General features: G+C 47.1%; 7 protein-coding genes across 7 annotated transcripts; 6 read left to right on the forward strand and 1 right to left on the reverse strand.

Moving 5' to 3' along the window:
• Positions 1 to 786: 786 nt before the first annotated feature.
• Positions 787 to 2,121, forward strand: FSST1_004861 (uncharacterized protein; the record flags this gene model as incomplete). The annotated part of the gene is made up of 3 exons (XM_083231079.1): positions 787 to 936; positions 1,062 to 1,349; positions 1,399 to 2,121. The coding sequence occupies 3 exons, from the start codon at positions 787 to 789 to the stop codon at positions 2,119 to 2,121; spliced, it is 1,161 nt and encodes a 386-aa protein (XP_083088291.1).
• Positions 2,122 to 3,637: 1,516 nt separating this feature from the next.
• Positions 3,638 to 5,708, forward strand: FSST1_004862 (amino acid permease-domain-containing protein; the record flags this gene model as incomplete). The annotated part of the gene is made up of 11 exons (XM_083231080.1): positions 3,638 to 3,729; positions 3,781 to 3,985; positions 4,035 to 4,104; positions 4,163 to 4,318; positions 4,369 to 4,534; positions 4,581 to 4,676; positions 4,725 to 4,967; positions 5,020 to 5,111; positions 5,162 to 5,358; positions 5,419 to 5,464; positions 5,515 to 5,708. The coding sequence occupies 11 exons, from the start codon at positions 3,638 to 3,640 to the stop codon at positions 5,706 to 5,708; spliced, it is 1,557 nt and encodes a 518-aa protein (XP_083088292.1).
• Positions 5,709 to 6,097: 389 nt separating this feature from the next.
• Positions 6,098 to 7,108, reverse strand: FSST1_004863 (carbon-nitrogen hydrolase; the record flags this gene model as incomplete). Its single annotated transcript, XM_083231081.1, has 1 exon — positions 6,098 to 7,108. One exon carries the CDS (start codon positions 7,106 to 7,108, stop codon positions 6,098 to 6,100), a length of 1,011 nt encoding a protein of 336 aa, XP_083088293.1.
• Positions 7,109 to 7,819: 711 nt separating this feature from the next.
• On the forward strand, positions 7,820 to 9,943 carry FSST1_004864 (transcription factor domain-containing protein; the record flags this gene model as incomplete). Its single annotated transcript, XM_083231082.1, has 2 exons — positions 7,820 to 7,909; positions 7,973 to 9,943. The coding sequence occupies 2 exons, from the start codon at positions 7,820 to 7,822 to the stop codon at positions 9,941 to 9,943; spliced, it is 2,061 nt and encodes a 686-aa protein (XP_083088294.1).
• A 593-nt stretch (positions 9,944 to 10,536) lies between these two features.
• FSST1_004865 (amidohydrolase family-domain-containing protein) lies at positions 10,537 to 12,550 on the forward strand (the record flags this gene model as incomplete). Its single annotated transcript, XM_083231083.1, has 2 exons — positions 10,537 to 12,000; positions 12,056 to 12,550. The coding sequence occupies 2 exons, from the start codon at positions 10,537 to 10,539 to the stop codon at positions 12,548 to 12,550; spliced, it is 1,959 nt and encodes a 652-aa protein (XP_083088295.1).
• Positions 12,551 to 14,077: 1,527 nt separating this feature from the next.
• Positions 14,078 to 15,428, forward strand: FSST1_004866 (uncharacterized protein; the record flags this gene model as incomplete). The annotated part of the gene is made up of 6 exons (XM_083231084.1): positions 14,078 to 14,110; positions 14,164 to 14,409; positions 14,467 to 14,669; positions 14,722 to 14,816; positions 14,870 to 15,040; positions 15,091 to 15,428. 6 exons carry the CDS (start codon positions 14,078 to 14,080, stop codon positions 15,426 to 15,428), a joined length of 1,086 nt encoding a protein of 361 aa, XP_083088296.1.
• A 526-nt stretch (positions 15,429 to 15,954) lies between these two features.
• Positions 15,955 to 17,741, forward strand: FSST1_004867 (Sodium/hydrogen exchanger family-domain-containing protein; the record flags this gene model as incomplete). The annotated part of the gene is made up of 3 exons (XM_083231085.1): positions 15,955 to 16,195; positions 16,245 to 17,041; positions 17,088 to 17,741. 3 exons carry the CDS (start codon positions 15,955 to 15,957, stop codon positions 17,739 to 17,741), a joined length of 1,692 nt encoding a protein of 563 aa, XP_083088297.1.
• Positions 17,742 to 17,782: the final 41 nt, after the last annotated feature.

Consider the following 17,782-nt stretch of genomic DNA (forward strand, 5'->3'; position numbering starts at 1 on the left):
GAAGAATCACCGCGGATCCTGCAAACGCTTTGGTCGTGCATATCTTTAGTCTCGGCTGTAGTGAACTGGATTTAGAAATACTTGACCACATTATCTTGGCGTTTCATCTACAGTGGCGTCTTTCAGGAACATGTGATCGCCGAATCCTGGCCAAACTGATGGAACTAGCACTCAGGTTATGTTGCGTACCGGATCTACCGCTGCCAGGGATCTTCTTCCAGGCGTGGGGTATAAAACGGAACGCAGCGTGTAAGACGCTTAATATTAGGAGGCCGGTCGTTATGTCTCGCCACTATGATAATTCTACATCAACTGGGTAGGTGATCCGACTTCAGTTTGGCAGTATTCTCCGATTGGAAAATGTGGAAATTATCCAATGCCCCATACGAACTCTTTGGCGTACAGACTTCCGCAGTGACAGTGGATTAGAGTCAAATATCTTGCAGATACAATAGTTTCTTTACTGTGTTATACCTTGTAGCTAGATGTTAATCTTCCTACTTCGGAAGACCCCGCCGAACCTGCATCTCTACTATCATCAAAAGGACTCATCTACGTTCATAGACTGTGGGACTTGCATGTTTTAGCTCATGCTGAAACCCTGTTAGAAACGTGGTGTCCAGGCTCTTTATGTGAGAGGCAACTACCCCCTTGGCAGACACGTTTTGCCCCCTCTTCTGTGCATCTATTTTCTCTTATTATGTGCCCTGCTTCCCCTGCCTTGGTGCTCTATCTTTTCCATATTCTGGGGTCTCTTGTGCATCTTTGCTTTTCCGTCGATTCATCATGGATCCAGCCAACTTGCCCTCAAATCCTGAAGAGAACGCGTCTGCTACTATTCTTGGTTCTACTGTTTCTATTGTTACTTTGGCCACGATCGTTGTACTTGCTCGTTTGTATGTGCGAGTGTTTATCATTCGTGGTACTGGATGGGATGTAAGTTGATTTCAACATTACCTTCTACTTGCTTTTTCTTCATTACTTTTTGTCTTCCTTGACCCTCTGACGGTCATCTACTTGACAATCACCTGCAGTCCGGACCAACACTGACATTTTGAAAGGATGCATTTATGATATTAACTATGGCCCTCAATTGGGCCGGAGAGGGCGTCATCATTGCCTCGGTGGTTTATGGCGCTGGGCAACATATCGGCGATGTTGATCCAGCTGTGTTTCAGAAAGGAATGAAGCTCAACTTTATCAGTCAACCCATTTTTCTTATTGCTATCTGCGTCGTCAAGCTATCCGTCGGATTTGCTCTATTACGAATTGCCTCTACCAAATTCTACCGATGGCTTATTTGTGGTATCATGATCTTCATGTCAATCTATACCATTGGATGCTTCTTTGTAAGTTGCAATCCTCAGCCACAAGACACAACATACTGACATTCAAAAGACCGTAGTACTCCAGTGCAAGGATCTTCGTGCCCTCTGGGATCCTTTGGTCCCCATGCAATGCTGGGACCAGCGCACTCTTCAAAGCCTATCATATACAAACGCGGCTCTGAATATCTTGACCGATCTTTTCTTCGCCGTCATTATTCCTACGCCCATGCTATGGAATCTAAACGTCCACTTCCGCACACGAGTGACACTCCTTGCCATTCTTAGCCTCGGTGTCTTTGCCTGCGCTGCCGCCATTGTAAAAGTCGGTTATGTTACCAACTACGGCAAAGTCGGTGACTGGCTCTGGGACTCCCGCAACATTAGCATTTGGACCGTTGTCGAGCTAAACGTTGGTGTCATTGGTGGCAGTCTGCCCTGTCTCAAGCCACTGTTCCGCCGCTTCCTCGGCACATACTATGGCAAGGGCTCCAAGAAGACTCCGACTACTGGCAACACTGGCTATGGTCGCGGAACACTGCGAAGCGCGACGGGGATTAGCGCAAAGAACTGGCATACTTTGTCGAGTGGTAACAAAAAGAATGATGAGACGAGCAGTCAAGAAGGTATCAACATTGATTATGAGCTTCGGGACAGGATAGCAAGCCCTCATGGGTTTACCAACCAGGCGACCGTCCTCGGTAATATTGACGTACAATCGAGTGACGACGAGTGCGCAGGCGGCATTACGAAAACCACCATGACCACTGTTAAAATTTCCAGGGCAGGTCATTGACCAATGCGATAATTCTTTGTTTCTTTTCACTTGTATCGATGAATTTGAATTTATTGGGGCGAAATTGTATATAACATCCGGATATGTGCCATGCTTCCTTACGCAAAGAGGAGTTCTTTTGACCTAAAAGCATGTATATGGTTTTTAGTATAATAATCCCTTGACGACTTACGGTATATCAAAATTGATCTTGTCATTCTCTCATCAATTTAGTAAGAGTATAATTATATACATATTCTGTTAATTAGCATGTGCTGAAACTTTTTCGATATACGTTTTGAACTGTAAAGTTAATTCGTCTTAGCGCATATCGAAACTGAACACATAGTAACAACGAACTATCTCATAATTAACACCTTTCTGTCAATATAAACACATATGGTGTGACTGCTTGATCGAATTACCAAGCATTGCGTAAAGCCTTATGTTACTTGGCTGCAAGAGAGACCATGGTACATTCCAGGTCAATTTGTACACTGAAAAAAGCATGTGATCTAACTCATCAGATAGGGATACATTTTTGAGTTTTGTTGGATGCAAACACTATTTATAGCTTGTCAAATCCGGATATAATATTCTATGATGCTTCTAGGGTGAGCTAATGCAAGGCTTTGAATAGCTGATATTACAAGTCAGGGGTAATTTTGGCATAATATGCCAGGCTTGTCAGGGCACGCGTTGCCGTGAACCGAGTCTCTAAAGAAGAAAAAGGGTTTTAAGTCTGATAAGATGCTCCTTTTAACCAAAGTGATATATCATTTGGCTTGCACGACTGACCATGTCTCAGCCATACGTGCTGCATGTTCGTTTCAGGCTTATCATGGATCGTAATGCCTTTGTTCCATTCGCTTGCAGGACTGTCTGTGTGCAAAGAATAAGGTTTCCTCAGGATGGTATTCTCGAACGGACCAACATGTTGTCCCAGCCAACATTCCTCGCGGAACATACCCTGGAGCTCCGGACAGGAACGGAGCTGGGTGAAACCTGCCGGCAAGGCTGAAGTGGCTTAGCTTGGTTATTGTTGACATGATTAAAATTACGTCCCCTCTTAATCAGTCTTATTAAATGGTTAAAGTATTGAACCCTCTTGTCTCCGTCCAGTTGCCATAATTGTACAAGATACACTGAAAGCAGGGATTCGGTCTGTTATCAACTTATCACCTGCATGCAACATGTATGTATCACTTCATTATCTGCCGAAGAACAGCTCATCTAGGCCCGGACAGATGGAATTCCTAAGCTTATTTTTGCCGGCCTTGGTCTAGTCTTGTCTTCTGGACTCCATTTCCCCCGCAACGCGGAGAGACCGGTCGGTCCACCCCCGATTGGCCATGGGATCCATGCAGGACGCGAGTAAGGTGACATCAACTTCGTATCCTATCCCATCGATTCTGAGATAAGGGACAAGGACAGAAGACTTTATAACTAGTCGCGTCTTTATTCCTCTTTGTCGCGGCGTGGTTCGGAGCCAAGACTTTGTTCAAAATCAATCAACCCATTGTAAGTCATCGCAAGCATGGCGGCGTCAGAGAATCAGGCCCACGAGGGTCGCCTCCAAAAGAGGTTCTCAAAGATTACCATGATTGGCATGGCTTTTGCAATTCTCAAGTAAGACATGCATCTCACCACATCCGACCTACCCACACTCACAACCAACAGCACCTGGATCTCTCTCGCAGGATCGCTAGGACTTGTTATGCCATCTGGTGGCTCTGTCAGTTTTGTTTACGGCTTCATTTTTTGCGTTATCTGCAATATCTGTTTGAGCGCCAGTGTCGGAGAGCTAGCATCCCTGTATCCTACAGCAGGAGGGCAATACCACTACTCCTTTGCCCTGTCAACCAAAAAATGGAAGAACCTCATGGTAAAAACACCATCACCAATTCAATTAATTTCTTATTGACGCGCGACAGAGTTTCATCGTTGGATGGATTAACATCGCTGGATGGTTGACCCTCAACACAACCGCTGCTTACTTTGGAGGTACCTTACCCCCTTTTTATTTCGCTAAATCTCTATCAAATCGCTTACAATAAATTAGCACGTTTCCTTGCCGCCGCAGCAGTAGCTGGCTCTGGCGGTACCTACGAGATCACGCAATGGGGCACATATTTGATGTTTGTAGCAGTATCAATTGTCGGCGTTTTCCTGAACATTTTTGCCTATCCAATTCTGAACCGTTGGAATGAGGGTGCCTGTACGTCCTGCGTGTATGATCCAAAAATCCAGATACTAAGTTTTTTGCAGTGTATTGGTCCTTGACCAGTGTTGTGGTTATCAGCATTGTACTTCTTTCCACGTCTCCCAAAACCGATGCCAAGTTCGTCTTTACCAACTTCTCCAACACAACTGGATGGAGCGATGGTACAGCTTGGATGCTTGGACTACTCCAGTCAGCTCTGAGTATGATTGGGTGAGTTCCCCTTCACTGTCAAGTGGCAAATTGTTAACGATTGTAGTTTTGATGCTGTGGCACACATGACTGAAGAAATGCCTCGACCATCCAAAGATGCACCCCAAGCCATGGTAGCTGCTGTCCTAGTCGGTGGTGTAACGTAAGACTTTCCCCTCAAAATTGTAGAAAATGTGCTAAATATTTCCAGTGGTATTGTGTTCATCTTGGTCATGCTCTTTTGCTTTGTCGATCTCGATCTTCTTCTCGCATCACCCACTCAGAGCCCTCTTACCGAGATGATCTTTCAAGCAACTGGCAGTCAGGTTGCCGCTACAGTTTTGAGTGTTGCTGTTGCTCTGTGTTTCGTTAATGGAGCAAATGGCTGTGTGACTTCTGGGAGTCGTCTTCTCTGGTCCATGGCACGAGATAATGGAACACCATTTTCCAAATAGTAAGAATTCCTTAACCAATCCACAAATATGCTGTGTTATTAACAAAAATAGCCTCTCGCATCTTCACCCCAAGCTTAATGTTCCTGTTCGCGCCATCTTGGTGCAAGCTGTCTTCAACCTTCTCTTTGGATTATTGTATCTAGGTAAGCATCTTCATTGCCAATGTTACAAAGTCCACTCTGACATATTAAAGGTCCGGAGGTTGCCTTCAACGCGTACATCGCTAGCTGCACGCTTTTCCTCAACCTCTCATACGCTGCACCAGTTCTCATTCTCCTTATCCGAGGCCGACAACTTGTTCTCGCAGAGCCTCCTGAGTTTTCTCTCGGGCATGCGTTTGGATATACAGTGAACTACATTGCAGTCATTTTTGTCCTTGTCACATCTGTTGTAAGTTCTGGCCTTCAAAGCGTAAACTACCTTGTGGAGTTATACTAAACCTTTCTGCAGTTCTTCTGCTTCCCACCTGCGATTCCTATCAACCTATCAACTATGAGTAAGTTTCTGAGCTTGAACATACTTGATCGATATGCTAACATGTTTTAGACTACGTCACGGCCGTTTTGGGCATCTTCATAATTTTCGTCACAGGATTGTGGTTCATGAAGAGAAAAACCTATGAAGGACCCAAGCTTGAGTTCATCTTGGGGGAAGAATTGCCCGTGGTTGATACACCAGAGCCACAGAGAACGGAGAAAGAGGTTGTGTCTAGCGCACATCCCAAGCAAGAGGAGTCATAATCTGACCAACACAGAAGTTTGATCACGGGCAAGCGAGCGGGTGTTATTGTTGAATGATATTTATGAGATTATTGGGTATTTGCATTATTGTAATTAAGTAAAGGCTATCTTTCAAGTTCCTGTTTAATTATTCAACGTCAACTGTGGTTCAGGGACTGCAAATGTGTCAGTGAATGTAACGACCAATGTTGCCTAGGTCAGGGTTGGTGCTAGTATATAGTTCGCATCATCAATAATACCAAGTCTTCACATGATCTTATAGTAACTCGGTTGTGGCATGAAGATATTGGATTATGTTGTAGTTTTCGTATACAACAAACGACGATGACTTGGAACGGTACTCGGATATTCATTCATGATGTGATATAAAAGAAGATGCGCGCAATAACTTACAGCTTTGCTGTTGTGCTCCTGTCATATCCATAATGCCAATCCTCCCTCGCTAAATCTTGCCTAATCTGGTAATTGCGCTCCGCAATGTCCACAGTCTGCATATCGACGTTCAGGATACGCATTGCCTCCTCGCCATCAGTAAAGCTCCCAGGAACAGTCCCAACAATAGGCAACGTGACTTGACTACAGCCAAAGAAGCCTTCTTCCGCTGGTCCGCCAACGTTGCAGTATATAACCGCGGCAGTGTTTTCGAAGGCTCGAGTCACCAGTGCAGACTGTATAAACATCTTTTCGCAGTTGGCATTATATGCGAGGCCCTCTTCTGACATATCCCCTGATGTCCAGTATGAAGGGATGATTATTATCTTGGCTCCGGCGAGGACCAGTTGTCGGAAGGCTTCGGGGAAGGCAAGGTCCCAGCACACAAGTATGCCAACTCGACCGAGAGGGGTGTCGATGACTTGGTGAGGGTTGGGGGCTCCCAATTCGTTTTTGGATGTGTTGCGAGCATGATCAACAAAAGAAGTTAACGTAAGGCGCTCTGGAATCCAGAGGTTGGTCTTGGTGTAAGTGCCAAGGAGGTTGCCATTATGATCGATAAAGTCTGAACTGTTCAGCAGCGTAGGCTTGGCATCAAGATTGGCTATATCGCCAAGGTTGGAAGTCTGGGTAACAAAGGTTCCAGCGCAGATGTTGATGTGAAGCTCTGCTGCTAATGCCTGGTATTTCTCTCGATATTTTTGTGCATCTTCAGGCGAGAGGGCAAAAGATGGTTCTTCTGGCACCCAACCTGTGAGGTGGTATTCTGGCAGGACTGCTAGGGACGCACCCCGAACCGCTGCGAGTCGTATTTGCTCGGCCGCATGTGCAAAGTTATGTTCAGCATCGAGGGGCTTTCTGGACGTCAGTACTTTCCAAGCGTCATCGATATTGTTGCGATGACTTACCTTTGGCTTCATCTGCACAAGAGCCACATTGAAGGAAGGACTTGGTGTTATCGACGCCATCTTGATTAGCTTTGATATTGACAGCTGCAAAACAAAGGGAGCATTGACCTGGCGTTCTTGGTACAGATAGCTTAGATAGCTGGGAGTAATAGGACCCATGGATAGAGAGAACAATAGCCATGATTCCTGTGCAAACAACTTCCGTTTGTAGTATTGATATCCTTAGCTTATTGATGCCAAGTTGGGAATGGGGTTGGTGGAGATAAACCATTTCCTGGGGAATATGGCGAAAGATTATACCTCATGTCTCAGAATGGAAGTTAAATGACACGCATGTTGAGATATGCATTTCCTGTCATTCCTTTCGTATTTCCGCCATGGTCAATCAATTTTGGCAACCTCGGAACGGCTGAGGAGGTGGCAATATATACTATAGGTGGAGATGTAGTACAAAGCTAAGTAGTTCCGCATTGGTTTAAGGTACTTGTGCATTTGTATAGTGTTTGAGAGAGTACATAGGTTGAATCTAGATATTTACAACACCACAAGATGGTATCTTGAATAGAGTCAACTTAGTAGAGAGACATGCTCCTCGGCAATGCAATCAACGGAATGATATAGCAAAGATCCAATAAGGATAGGCGATGGCTTTACGCTAAAGAATCACGTGATTGTCGAGGCTCTATCTTTCTTCTCCATTCTCCACCCCCGACTATCCCGCACCTTGAAATCTCCACTCATCAACACGGACGGATACCACCAAACGGGGTCATGATGCTCTCAACTAACTCTACACATTCAGCGGCGCGCATGAATATCACTAGATCACGCACGGGTTGCGCTGTGTGTAAGTCTAAGAGGGTAAGCCATTGTCTTTGCCTCACCCGTGACCCTACCCCTCCCCCTTTCTGACCGCTTATCTAGCTCAAATGTGACGAATCCAAGCCCGCTTGTTCCCGATGTGTTAGACTAGGTATTCCATGTCCAGGTTATCAAAAGCCTCTGCGCTGGAAAGGCGGATCAAAGTCTCCGCCAAAGGATCCTCCTGAGACGCCTGCCGATGCTACTGCTGATGATGCCGCCGCCTTACCCCCTCAGCAACCTCTACCAAGTCCAATATATGCGTCTTATCAACCTCCACCATTACAACGCCAGCAACAACCCCCGCACCCGCCTCCGCCTCAACCCCAAACACAACCTCAACCTCAACCTCAACACTCGGGACAGTTTGTCAATAGTTATTATGATCAAGGACTTTTAGATCATCTCTCTAATGTCATCGACGCGGGATGTATCGAGCCTCAAGGGCAGGAACCCTTGGATGGTTCAATGCCTTTGATGCAATTCACCGATGATATGTTACATCTATATCCGGACCAATCGCTCAGACAAACGCCAGATAATGTTTCCCCAGAGCAAACTGACGACAGGCTCTGGTCAACTACCACAATGGAACCGCCACAGGTATACTCACAGGCCTTGACAAGAGTAGAACCCTCAAACCAGGCTTCTGAGCAAGTCGTCGAAATGCCGTTAGCTCAAGCTCTCCAAGACCATTCCTCTGTACTTGTCGAATACTACTTTAAGGAAGTATGCGGAATGATGTCCTGTTACGACAGCCCGATGAACCCTTATCGAACCACCATCTCAAACATGTGGTCCGGATCACAGTCTCTCTACTACATTACGCAGAGTATGGCTGCCGCATGCCTATCAGAAGTTTCGCCTACCTTTGCGTCGGTTGGCCATCGACTAAGAGACCAAGCCATGATATGCTTGTCCAGGGAAGCCAAGATTGCCGAATTAGAAACGTCGTCTCTGTTGGCGTTGGTCATGTTGGGAATGAGTCTTTCATGGCATGATCCGGATAGTCTCGGCCAGCCTCAATTTGATGTCCTTGCTCGAAAGGTTATATCTGCCGAAGCGCGCGGAGATCCGCTTGCGTTGGCTGACAAGAAGAAGGAGTTTTTCTTCTACAACTCGCTGGTGTATTGGAAAATGCTGCTTTCTTTTGTAACAGATTTGGACCCAAACACAAGGAGTGCTGCACCGCAGCCAGTTCCACCGGACTCTCTTGATATGCACGAACCTCGCATGCCTCATCCTCAGACAGGTATCGGTATTGAAGTGCAGGAGTTAGTTGCCAGTGTGGGTAGCCTTGTACGAAAAGAACGAAAGCGACTACGCACCCGACGTTTTGTTTCCAAGGACGACATTCAACAGGCTCAGGATGCAATTTTAGCTTCGGAACATCTGCATGCGGAGCTTTGTGCAATTGAGCTACCCCAAGAAGGCGATATTGTCGATGCTGGTGACGACTTGACCCCAGCCATTCATTTAGTCAATATTGCCGAAGCTTATCGATGCACGGGACTACTTCAGTTGTACCGAAACTTCCCGGATCTTTTGTTACCGTATGCACAATCAGCGCACTTTATGACGGGCTCACCTGATTCATCAGGTTCTTATTCGGATGAGAGGGCTTTTGCAGATACGTGGTTGACCTGTCTAGCTCTCCATGTGCTAGACTTGGTCAAAGATATTCCTACGACATCTCGAAGCAGGTCTATCCAACCGTTGTTGTTTGTGAGTATCTGTAGTGAGCTCTCGATGTGTCGCTCGTACTGCTCGATTTCAAATCTGCAACGATCTCCCGTGGCGAGCGTAGCAGCCAGTCCACGGTTCAGGGTGCCATTGAACGGATTGGAAGTCCTTCAAGCAAGAAAGATAGTTCTTGCCCGTCTTTCCGCTTTTGAAAATATCTTGGCCGCCAAGCCGATTCGGCGAATGCTGATGTTGGTCAAAAAGACGTGGGCTTGCATGGACGAGGATAAGAAGGATACGTACTGGATGGATGTTATGATGGACAACGGATATGAGACATTGATGGGCTGAATCTCATCGACCAAGGATAGCATATAGACTTTGCGGATTTCTTTTCTTTTCAGACCTTCACTCATTTTCTTTGTATGAATCTAGAATGCGATCTAGAAGATGTCACTGGTTTATAGTTTATATTATGCTTTTAATCTTGAACTGAGCCAATTGCCTTATCGTAATGATGAGGCGGTCTGGACTTGCCAGACAATCACTTTTTAGACGATGCAGGATCTCCCTTAGTTGCCGTTAAACTCATGATCCGTCGAAATTTAATCTAGTCTTTGCATACCATGTCATGTCGAGGTCGTGGCTAGAGCCAGGGTCCTGTCCACTTATCCACAAGCAGAAGAGCCCTGCATGCATGAGCTTTAACCGAACTTGGGCGATGCAGCCGCCGGTTTACGGGGGAATCCAGTCACAGCCCTGAACTACCGGTTGGTCGGCTTTCTGACTGGATTGGGGCAAAGAATCGCATAATTCATACTATCTCGACCGTTGGTCAACCCTTGTTCTGATGGTACAAGGGTCGCCGATAGAAGGCATATAAACTGCCATTATCGCATGCTTATAGTCGATAGCTCATCACCACCATCACCATCAACACAATCATGGCTCGTGGTCTTCTCACCATCTGCGTCAGCGCCCTTTTGGCCGTCGCCGGCGCAGTCAAGCCCGCAGACGTAGTCTTTCACAATGGCAACATCTACACCATGAACCCTTCCAACAACATGGTCACCGCCATGGCTGTGCGTGGAGGCAAGATCGAGTATGTCGGCGACAAGAAGACAGCGCACTCGTACATTGGAAAGAAGACAAAGGTTATTGACCTCGAGGGCCGCATGGCCATGCCTGGTCTTGTGGATTCTCATATGCACCTTGTGTCGGGGGGTCTCTTTCTTCTCAAGTGCGATCTGAGCTACCAGACATTGTCCATTGCGGAAGTGCTGGAGCACATTCAGGGTTGTATCGATAATGAGGCCGGCAAGGGCGATGATGACTGGATTGAGGTCGTCAATATGGACTACGCTGGTCTTGTGTCGAAGAGCGGAAATGTTGGCAAGGCTCAACTCGACAAGCTCAGCACAAAACGACCCGTTATCATCCGCTCAAGCGACTACCACACTATTCTGGCCAACTCCCGCGCGCTTGATCTCTCCAACATTGATGCCAACACTAAGGATCCTGCTGGCGGCAAGATTGTCCGTCTTCCGGGAAGTCAAGAGCCTGCTGGTGCTCTCCAAGACGGCGCTTCTAGCCTTCTTGCTGGCCCCCCTCCTCCTACCAAGGCCGAGAACCTTCAGGCTGGCCGTGCTGCCCTCAAGCTACTGCGTGAAGCCGGTATCACCACCTTTCAAGATGCTGCCGCTGATGATGGACACCACACTGTCTTTAGCTCTATCAAGGAGGAAGATGGTCTCTCTGCACGCGCTTATTTCGATTACCGCATTGAGGCTCCCAGCTCAGTGGAAGGGGTATCTGCTCTTGTCAAGAACGTCACTAAGAAACTAGCTTCTTGGCACGACAAGTCTGCTGTCGGGCCTAAGCCTACCCTCAAATGGCAAGCCATCAAGGCCTTCATCGACGGTGTCATCACATACCCCTCAAATACCGCTGCTCTCGTCGACCCATACTGGGCACCCGTCAATGCCTCTAACGAGAACGGCACCTGGGCTCCTGACAAGAAGTCCCTGAACGACCCTTACTGGAAGCCTGCTGTGCTTACCAAGACCATCGAACAGCTTTTCATGGCCGGTATTGACGCCCAACTTCACGTCGACGGTGATCTCGCTGTGCAGGTTGGCCTTGACGCTGCCGAGGCATTCCGGAAGAAGCACCCGGGCAAGGACATCCGCCTTGGTCTTGCTCACAATGAGCTTTCGCTAGAGAGTGACTGGCCTAGATATGCCAAGCTTGGCGTTGACCCTATCGTCAGCTACCAGTGGTCGCAGCTCAGCTCATTTTATATCCCCAACACTTTCAATTCCCTTGCCGAGTATCGCATGGACAATCTCCAGGCATGGGCCCAATTTGAGAAGCGAGGCCGCCCTCTTGTGTATGGAAGCGACTGGCCTGTAAGTTGATTTCATGTCGTCGACCACAGCTAGATACAGTTACTGACTATGATAGATTGATCCCCTGGACGAGTTCCTTGCTCTCAAAGTTGCGGTCACACGCTCAGGAGATCCTAAAAACCCCAACTCACCAGCGTCACAAGGTCCTCCTTTCGATGGTGTCTTCCCGGGCAGCGGTATCTCACGCACGTCAGCCTTACGTTCAATCACTATCAACGGCGCCCGCTTTCTCCGCGCCGATAAGCAGATTGGCTCACTGGAAAAGGGCAAGCTGGCTGACGTAATTGTTTTGGAAAACAACTTCTTCAAGGTCCCTGAGGAGGAGCTTGGCCGACAGAAGGTGTTGCTGACCATGGTCGGTGGAGAGGTGCTCTACGTTGCAAAGGGCCACGACTTTGGCGTCAAGGCCAAGTTTCCCAATGATGATGAGGCAAGTGGTAAGTTGGCTCGTCGCACCATTGGCGGTTTCAACGCCAACGATCTGTCAGAGGAGGCCAAGATGGACGCTGCCAAGCTACGAAAGAGGGGCGTTTGTGTTCACAAGCACTAAACGAGTACCAGATTGTAGATAGCACTTATGACGATTCCATCTCGACTTCCTGAACGAGATCTTGAAGAAAAAAAAGCTTAAACGCACAGGTCCCGCGTGATTGTAACTGTGATTGTGATAGACACAAAGTTTTGTAGCATCTTCGCAAAGATCCCGTGTCATGTCCGTGGGACCATGTTTCAGTACGACTTTCTAGATACGGAATAGTTGAGGAAGTTTGGAATTAGCTGTCTTCTCCTTGGCCTTGGTATTGGTGCCTGAGCGCCATGTCTCGTCTTAGTAGCACTGACAATGTGTTGTACGAGGTGTTTGGACTGAGAAACCCCTGTACTAAGAAGTGTCCGGTAAGCAAGTGAGGAAATAGCTCATGATTAATGGGCGTATCGCATCAATAGATCAGCCACGAGGTAGTGTCAGGGGCATCAAAAGCGGCGAAGGATCTACCGGGAACCAGCAGTATTGAGGTAGTACTCGGCATGAGCGTTCCTTGGCGTGCTGCAGGTCGATTGTTTTGGCTTGTCTGCATATCACCGAACTATAATACTATATGATATAAGTCTGTTCGTTTACATAATGTGATATTGGTCAGCTTTTGTTGGTCACTTTTCAGGTGTGGCGCCTGTATCGCGATTCATGTTATAACATGTCATAAATAAGCAGCCGTGATCCGACATGTACCCAGTCGTCGTCTCTCAAATTTCATGAATTCATTGAGGAAACAGTGGCTTGATGTCCCTTTTGGTCCGTGGGATGAGAAGCAATGTATGTATGATTATTCCCGGCATCCCACTCTTGGGTGGACATGCCCGAGACTCTAGTGCAAACCTTAATGCTTCGGCCTAGCACCCCCTGTATAGTTCACTAAAGTACCTAATTACTGATGTGTTGACCTTTACTTTATTCAGTGGATGTTTCCACGTCTAAAAAACGCCACTTGATAATGGTTGGTTGAGCTTACAATAGCAGTTCGCAGTCTAGTCCAAGACAATGTATTTATGGCTTATGGGCACTTCTCGTCAAGAGGTCAATAATAATTAAGAAATCACTCTATCGTAAACTCGTCTGGAGGGACCTTCTTATTTCGTCTCGTACCCATTCTTCAGAGTTTTAGTGTCCAAGGAACCGTCCGCACTCTGCTCTCTGCAGGGGACGTTTCTCTCCACCAACTCAACATGGATGTACGCCATAGACTGTGAAAGTCTGCAACAATGCCAAGTCTTCAATTCCTGGGGGACGGATTTGGACTTGTCATTCTCAGGTGAGGCTTGAGTTCATGTACATTGATTAGATACATACAGATGAGCCCTTGCTGGATAACTGTGCTCTAAGCCTCTAATGCATCTAAACTTTCGGGTTTATCAAGGGCATCCATCCCATCTCTCTCCTGCTTGCGTCATGTCACCTCAGTTTTCTTTTTTCCGATCTCCATTACTCAAGCATTGCATTGGAACATCATTGCAATCCTTACTTCTTTGCATGATACACAATTTCTTTTTCTGATGCTTTGATTCCTTTCCCAAACTCACCATGGTTACCGCGCCGTCTGCTGCTACTGTGATTGTATGTCTGTCCACATGAGCTTTACATCTCTTGATACTGACCCAAATGCGTAGGCAGTGGAGTTTATGCTCGTCGCAGTGGCACTTGCCATCATCATCGCTAGGATCTATCTACGTCTGGTGGTACAAAAGCAAAGTCTTGTTCTTGCAGACTGGATACGCATAGTAGCATTTATATCTGGTTGTGTCACGGCCGTTTTCGACGTTGTGTTCTTGGTCGAAGGGGCATTAGATCCCACCATCAATTTTACGCTCATTAATTGGAATGTGCCACCAGAGAAGCTAGAACTAGTCCTCAAGGTCCGTCTGACTATGCAAGTGTGTACATACTATATGCTGACTAGGATATCTACGCAGTTTACCTGGGCCAATACGATTCCCTTCTTCTCAACCTTTTACCTCTGCAAAGCCTCACTTCTCGTTGTCTACCTCCAGCTATTTCCCACCTTTATGCGAAAGGCACGAATAGTGCTCTGGGGAGTGGTTGCTTATTGCGTGTGCGCATACATTATATCGATGAGCCTCGTGATATTCCTGTGTTTCCCCACTGAAAGGAATTGGTGAGTCAATTGACATACAACCTTTTAGGTCTATTTCTAATTCATCTCTCAGGTCTGTCACAGAACCCGAAAAGCTTTGCGGCGATTGGCCGGTGGCTACAACATTCCAGATTGCTTGGGCGCTACACTTTACTGGATCTCTTGCTCGTGAGCTTGCCTCGTATTTCCAACTAGAGTGAAAATACTAACCATGCCTTCAGTATTTGCATTGCCGTTTCTCCTCCTCCACAAGCTCAACCTGCGCCCAAAGGTTAGAGTCGGTGTTTACGCCATTTTCCTTCTTGGATTCATCGATATAGCGTTTTCCTTAACTCGCTTTTTGACTATTCAACTCACCAAAGTTGGTGATTTTGCATCCATCACAACAATTGGTAAGTCACCCCCACAGTTCCAGATGAATATCTTTTTTAACATGTTTCAGCGCTCTGGAGTAGCCTTGATGTCTATGTTGGCCTGATAGTCGCCTGTCTACCCGCCCTCCGCCCATACCTCCACAGAAAGGGCTCCAAGTTCAGTTACGGCGAGTCAGGCCGACCAACAGGCAACTCAACCCATCCTGCACGAAGGACAGTGGACCGAGGCTTCCAAGAGATTGACGAGACGCCGTCTGTGGAGGGCGATCGAGGACCTGGCCCGTGGGCTGTGGGACACTCACCTGAGCTCGGTGGAACAGGGTGGAGCGATAAGAAGAGTAACGGCAGCGACGTTGAACTGGTGAGTCTTGACGTTATGGAGGGCAAGGATCGCATGCATGTATAGACAATAAAGTTTCTGGGTGCAACGGTAGAGAGGGATATTAATGCCGACAAAACCAATTCTTATGCTTGGCACATCGTGATAACCCACGTGTACTGTGACCTCGAATCATATGCACGAATTGATGTCCATTTAATGTAATTATAGTTCGACATGTGAGTTAAGAACTCATGTCCCCTGCCTGGACCCCTGACTAGTGTTCCTGGTCGTTCAAGCATGGTTCATTACTCGCATCATCCCACGATCGACTCCCGTCAGCTGTTGGCTGCCATCTACCCGCGGCCCGTGGATAAATTCCTCGGGATGATACACACAAAGTTCTACCAAAGCCTGTTCTCACACAATTTAAACTTCACAACGGTTACAAAACAGGGCAGAATGCTTGAAATAGAACGACGTAAATTAGTAGATACGTTGTTGATCTTGGCCAGGTTTAGGTCCGAAACCCGGACAATCAAATATCCGACACGTCACATACTGTTTCATACCAAGCTTGCAAAAACAACATGAACATCAACATCGCCACAACATGGAAGCTTCACTCCCCTATCACGAACCCTCGATAACGACCATTGCCATACTTTCAGGCTTTGTACTTCTTTTGAATTTAATTAATCATGGTCTTGATAAGATTGCCTACTGTGGTCTGATCGGCCAGGTCGCAATAGGGATAGCTTGGGGTACGCCAGGGGCAAAATGGCTATCTCGCGATGTTGAAAGTGCTGTGGTGCAACTGGGATACCTTGGTCTGATTCTTCTAGTATTTGAAGGTAAATTTCACTTTCTGGTTAACATATCACCCACTAACCCATTTCATAGGAGGCCTTTCAACTTCTTTCAAATCCCTAAAAGCCAACCTCGGCCTCTCATCTGCCGTTGCCACGACTGGAATTTTGCTTCCTATCGGCTTCTCTTTCGCAGTCATGTCTATGCTTAACGCAACTCCCCTCCAAGCCTTTGCAGCCGGCGCCGCGCTTTGCTCTACAAGTCTCGGCACAACATTCACCATCCTTGGCTCAAGCGGCCTTTCTTCAACTCGACTCGGCGTTGTCTTAACCAGTGCTGCTATGATGGATGACGTCGTCGGTCTTATCATGGTCCAGGTTATCTCTAACCTCGGTGGCGATTCTTTTGACGCTGTTACTGTTGTTAGACCCATCGCTGTCTCTCTGGCTTTTGCAATTGTGATTCCTATCCTTTGCAGATTTATTGTTGTGCCAGTCACCGTCCACCTCAACTCTTATCGTGCGGCAAACCCATCTTCCGTGGCTTCGAAGCTTTTTGGTATGAAACAAACTGCGTTTGTTATTCATACGGGCTATCTTCTTGGTGTGGTAATTGGAGCAACTTTTGCTGGTACTTCAAGTCTCTTGGCCGCTTACATCGCTGGTGCGAGCATTAGTTGGTGGGACTCTGAAGTGCCTCACTTGAAGCTGGATACCGATAGTCCTACGGTCGCAGAACCTGAAGAGACTCTCACAGCCGATCATCAGACTGGAGAAGGGCCTTCCATTCAAACATCCTCACCCAAGATTATGGAAGGCGGCTCAGGTGCTGAGGTCTTTCACCATTATTTCGAGCCTGCTCTACAACGACTTCTCAAGCCATTCTTCTTTGTAAGTCCACCAACCTTTATATCACATATACATTCTAACAATATAGGCATCCGTTGGCTTTTCCGTCCCCATCACTCAACTGTTCACAGGGCCTACGGTCTGGCGAGGTGTCATCTACACGATTCTAATGATCGTTGCAAAACTCGCATGCGGACTGTGGCTTATTTCCTTCACCAGTCCTTTCCGGGCCCTCGTTCGACCTGTTCGAAAGATTATGCCTACCCTCAAAAAGTCTTCAAAGACTCTGACACCTGGTGCTCAATGCACAGATAGCTCAGCACGAGAAGGGTCCGGTGATGGTACGCAGCAAACTCAAGAACGCGACAGTGTCCCTCTTCAGCCATTTGTAGACACGGCTACATGCCAGGTCTCTCCTCATACACGCAACTCAACACCGAAGCCTGAAAAGGCGCTTTCACTTTACCCAGCGTGTATCGTCGGGATTGGTATGGTAGCTAGAGGAGAGATTGGTTATTTGATCTCTTCACTGGCTGAGAGCAAGGGTATCTTTGGGCGTTCAGAGAACGGTCAATCATCTGAAATCTTTCTCATAGTCACCTGGGCCATCACGCTTTGCACATTGGCAGGCCCGATTTGCGTGGGACTCGTTACGAAACGCGTCAGGCGACTGGAATATGGAAGCAAAAAGGTGAAGGGCGAGAGTAAGAGAAATGTTCTTGGGGCTTGGGGAGTCAGTTAGATATTTCCATTGCTATTTATAGATCTTTTCTATTGCCTCGA

This window comes from Fusarium sambucinum, chromosome I, assembly GCF_050947815.1.
Source record: "Fusarium sambucinum isolate potato_lamoka chromosome I, whole genome shotgun sequence".
Classification (NCBI taxonomy): Eukaryota; Fungi; Ascomycota; class Sordariomycetes; order Hypocreales; family Nectriaceae; genus Fusarium; species Fusarium sambucinum.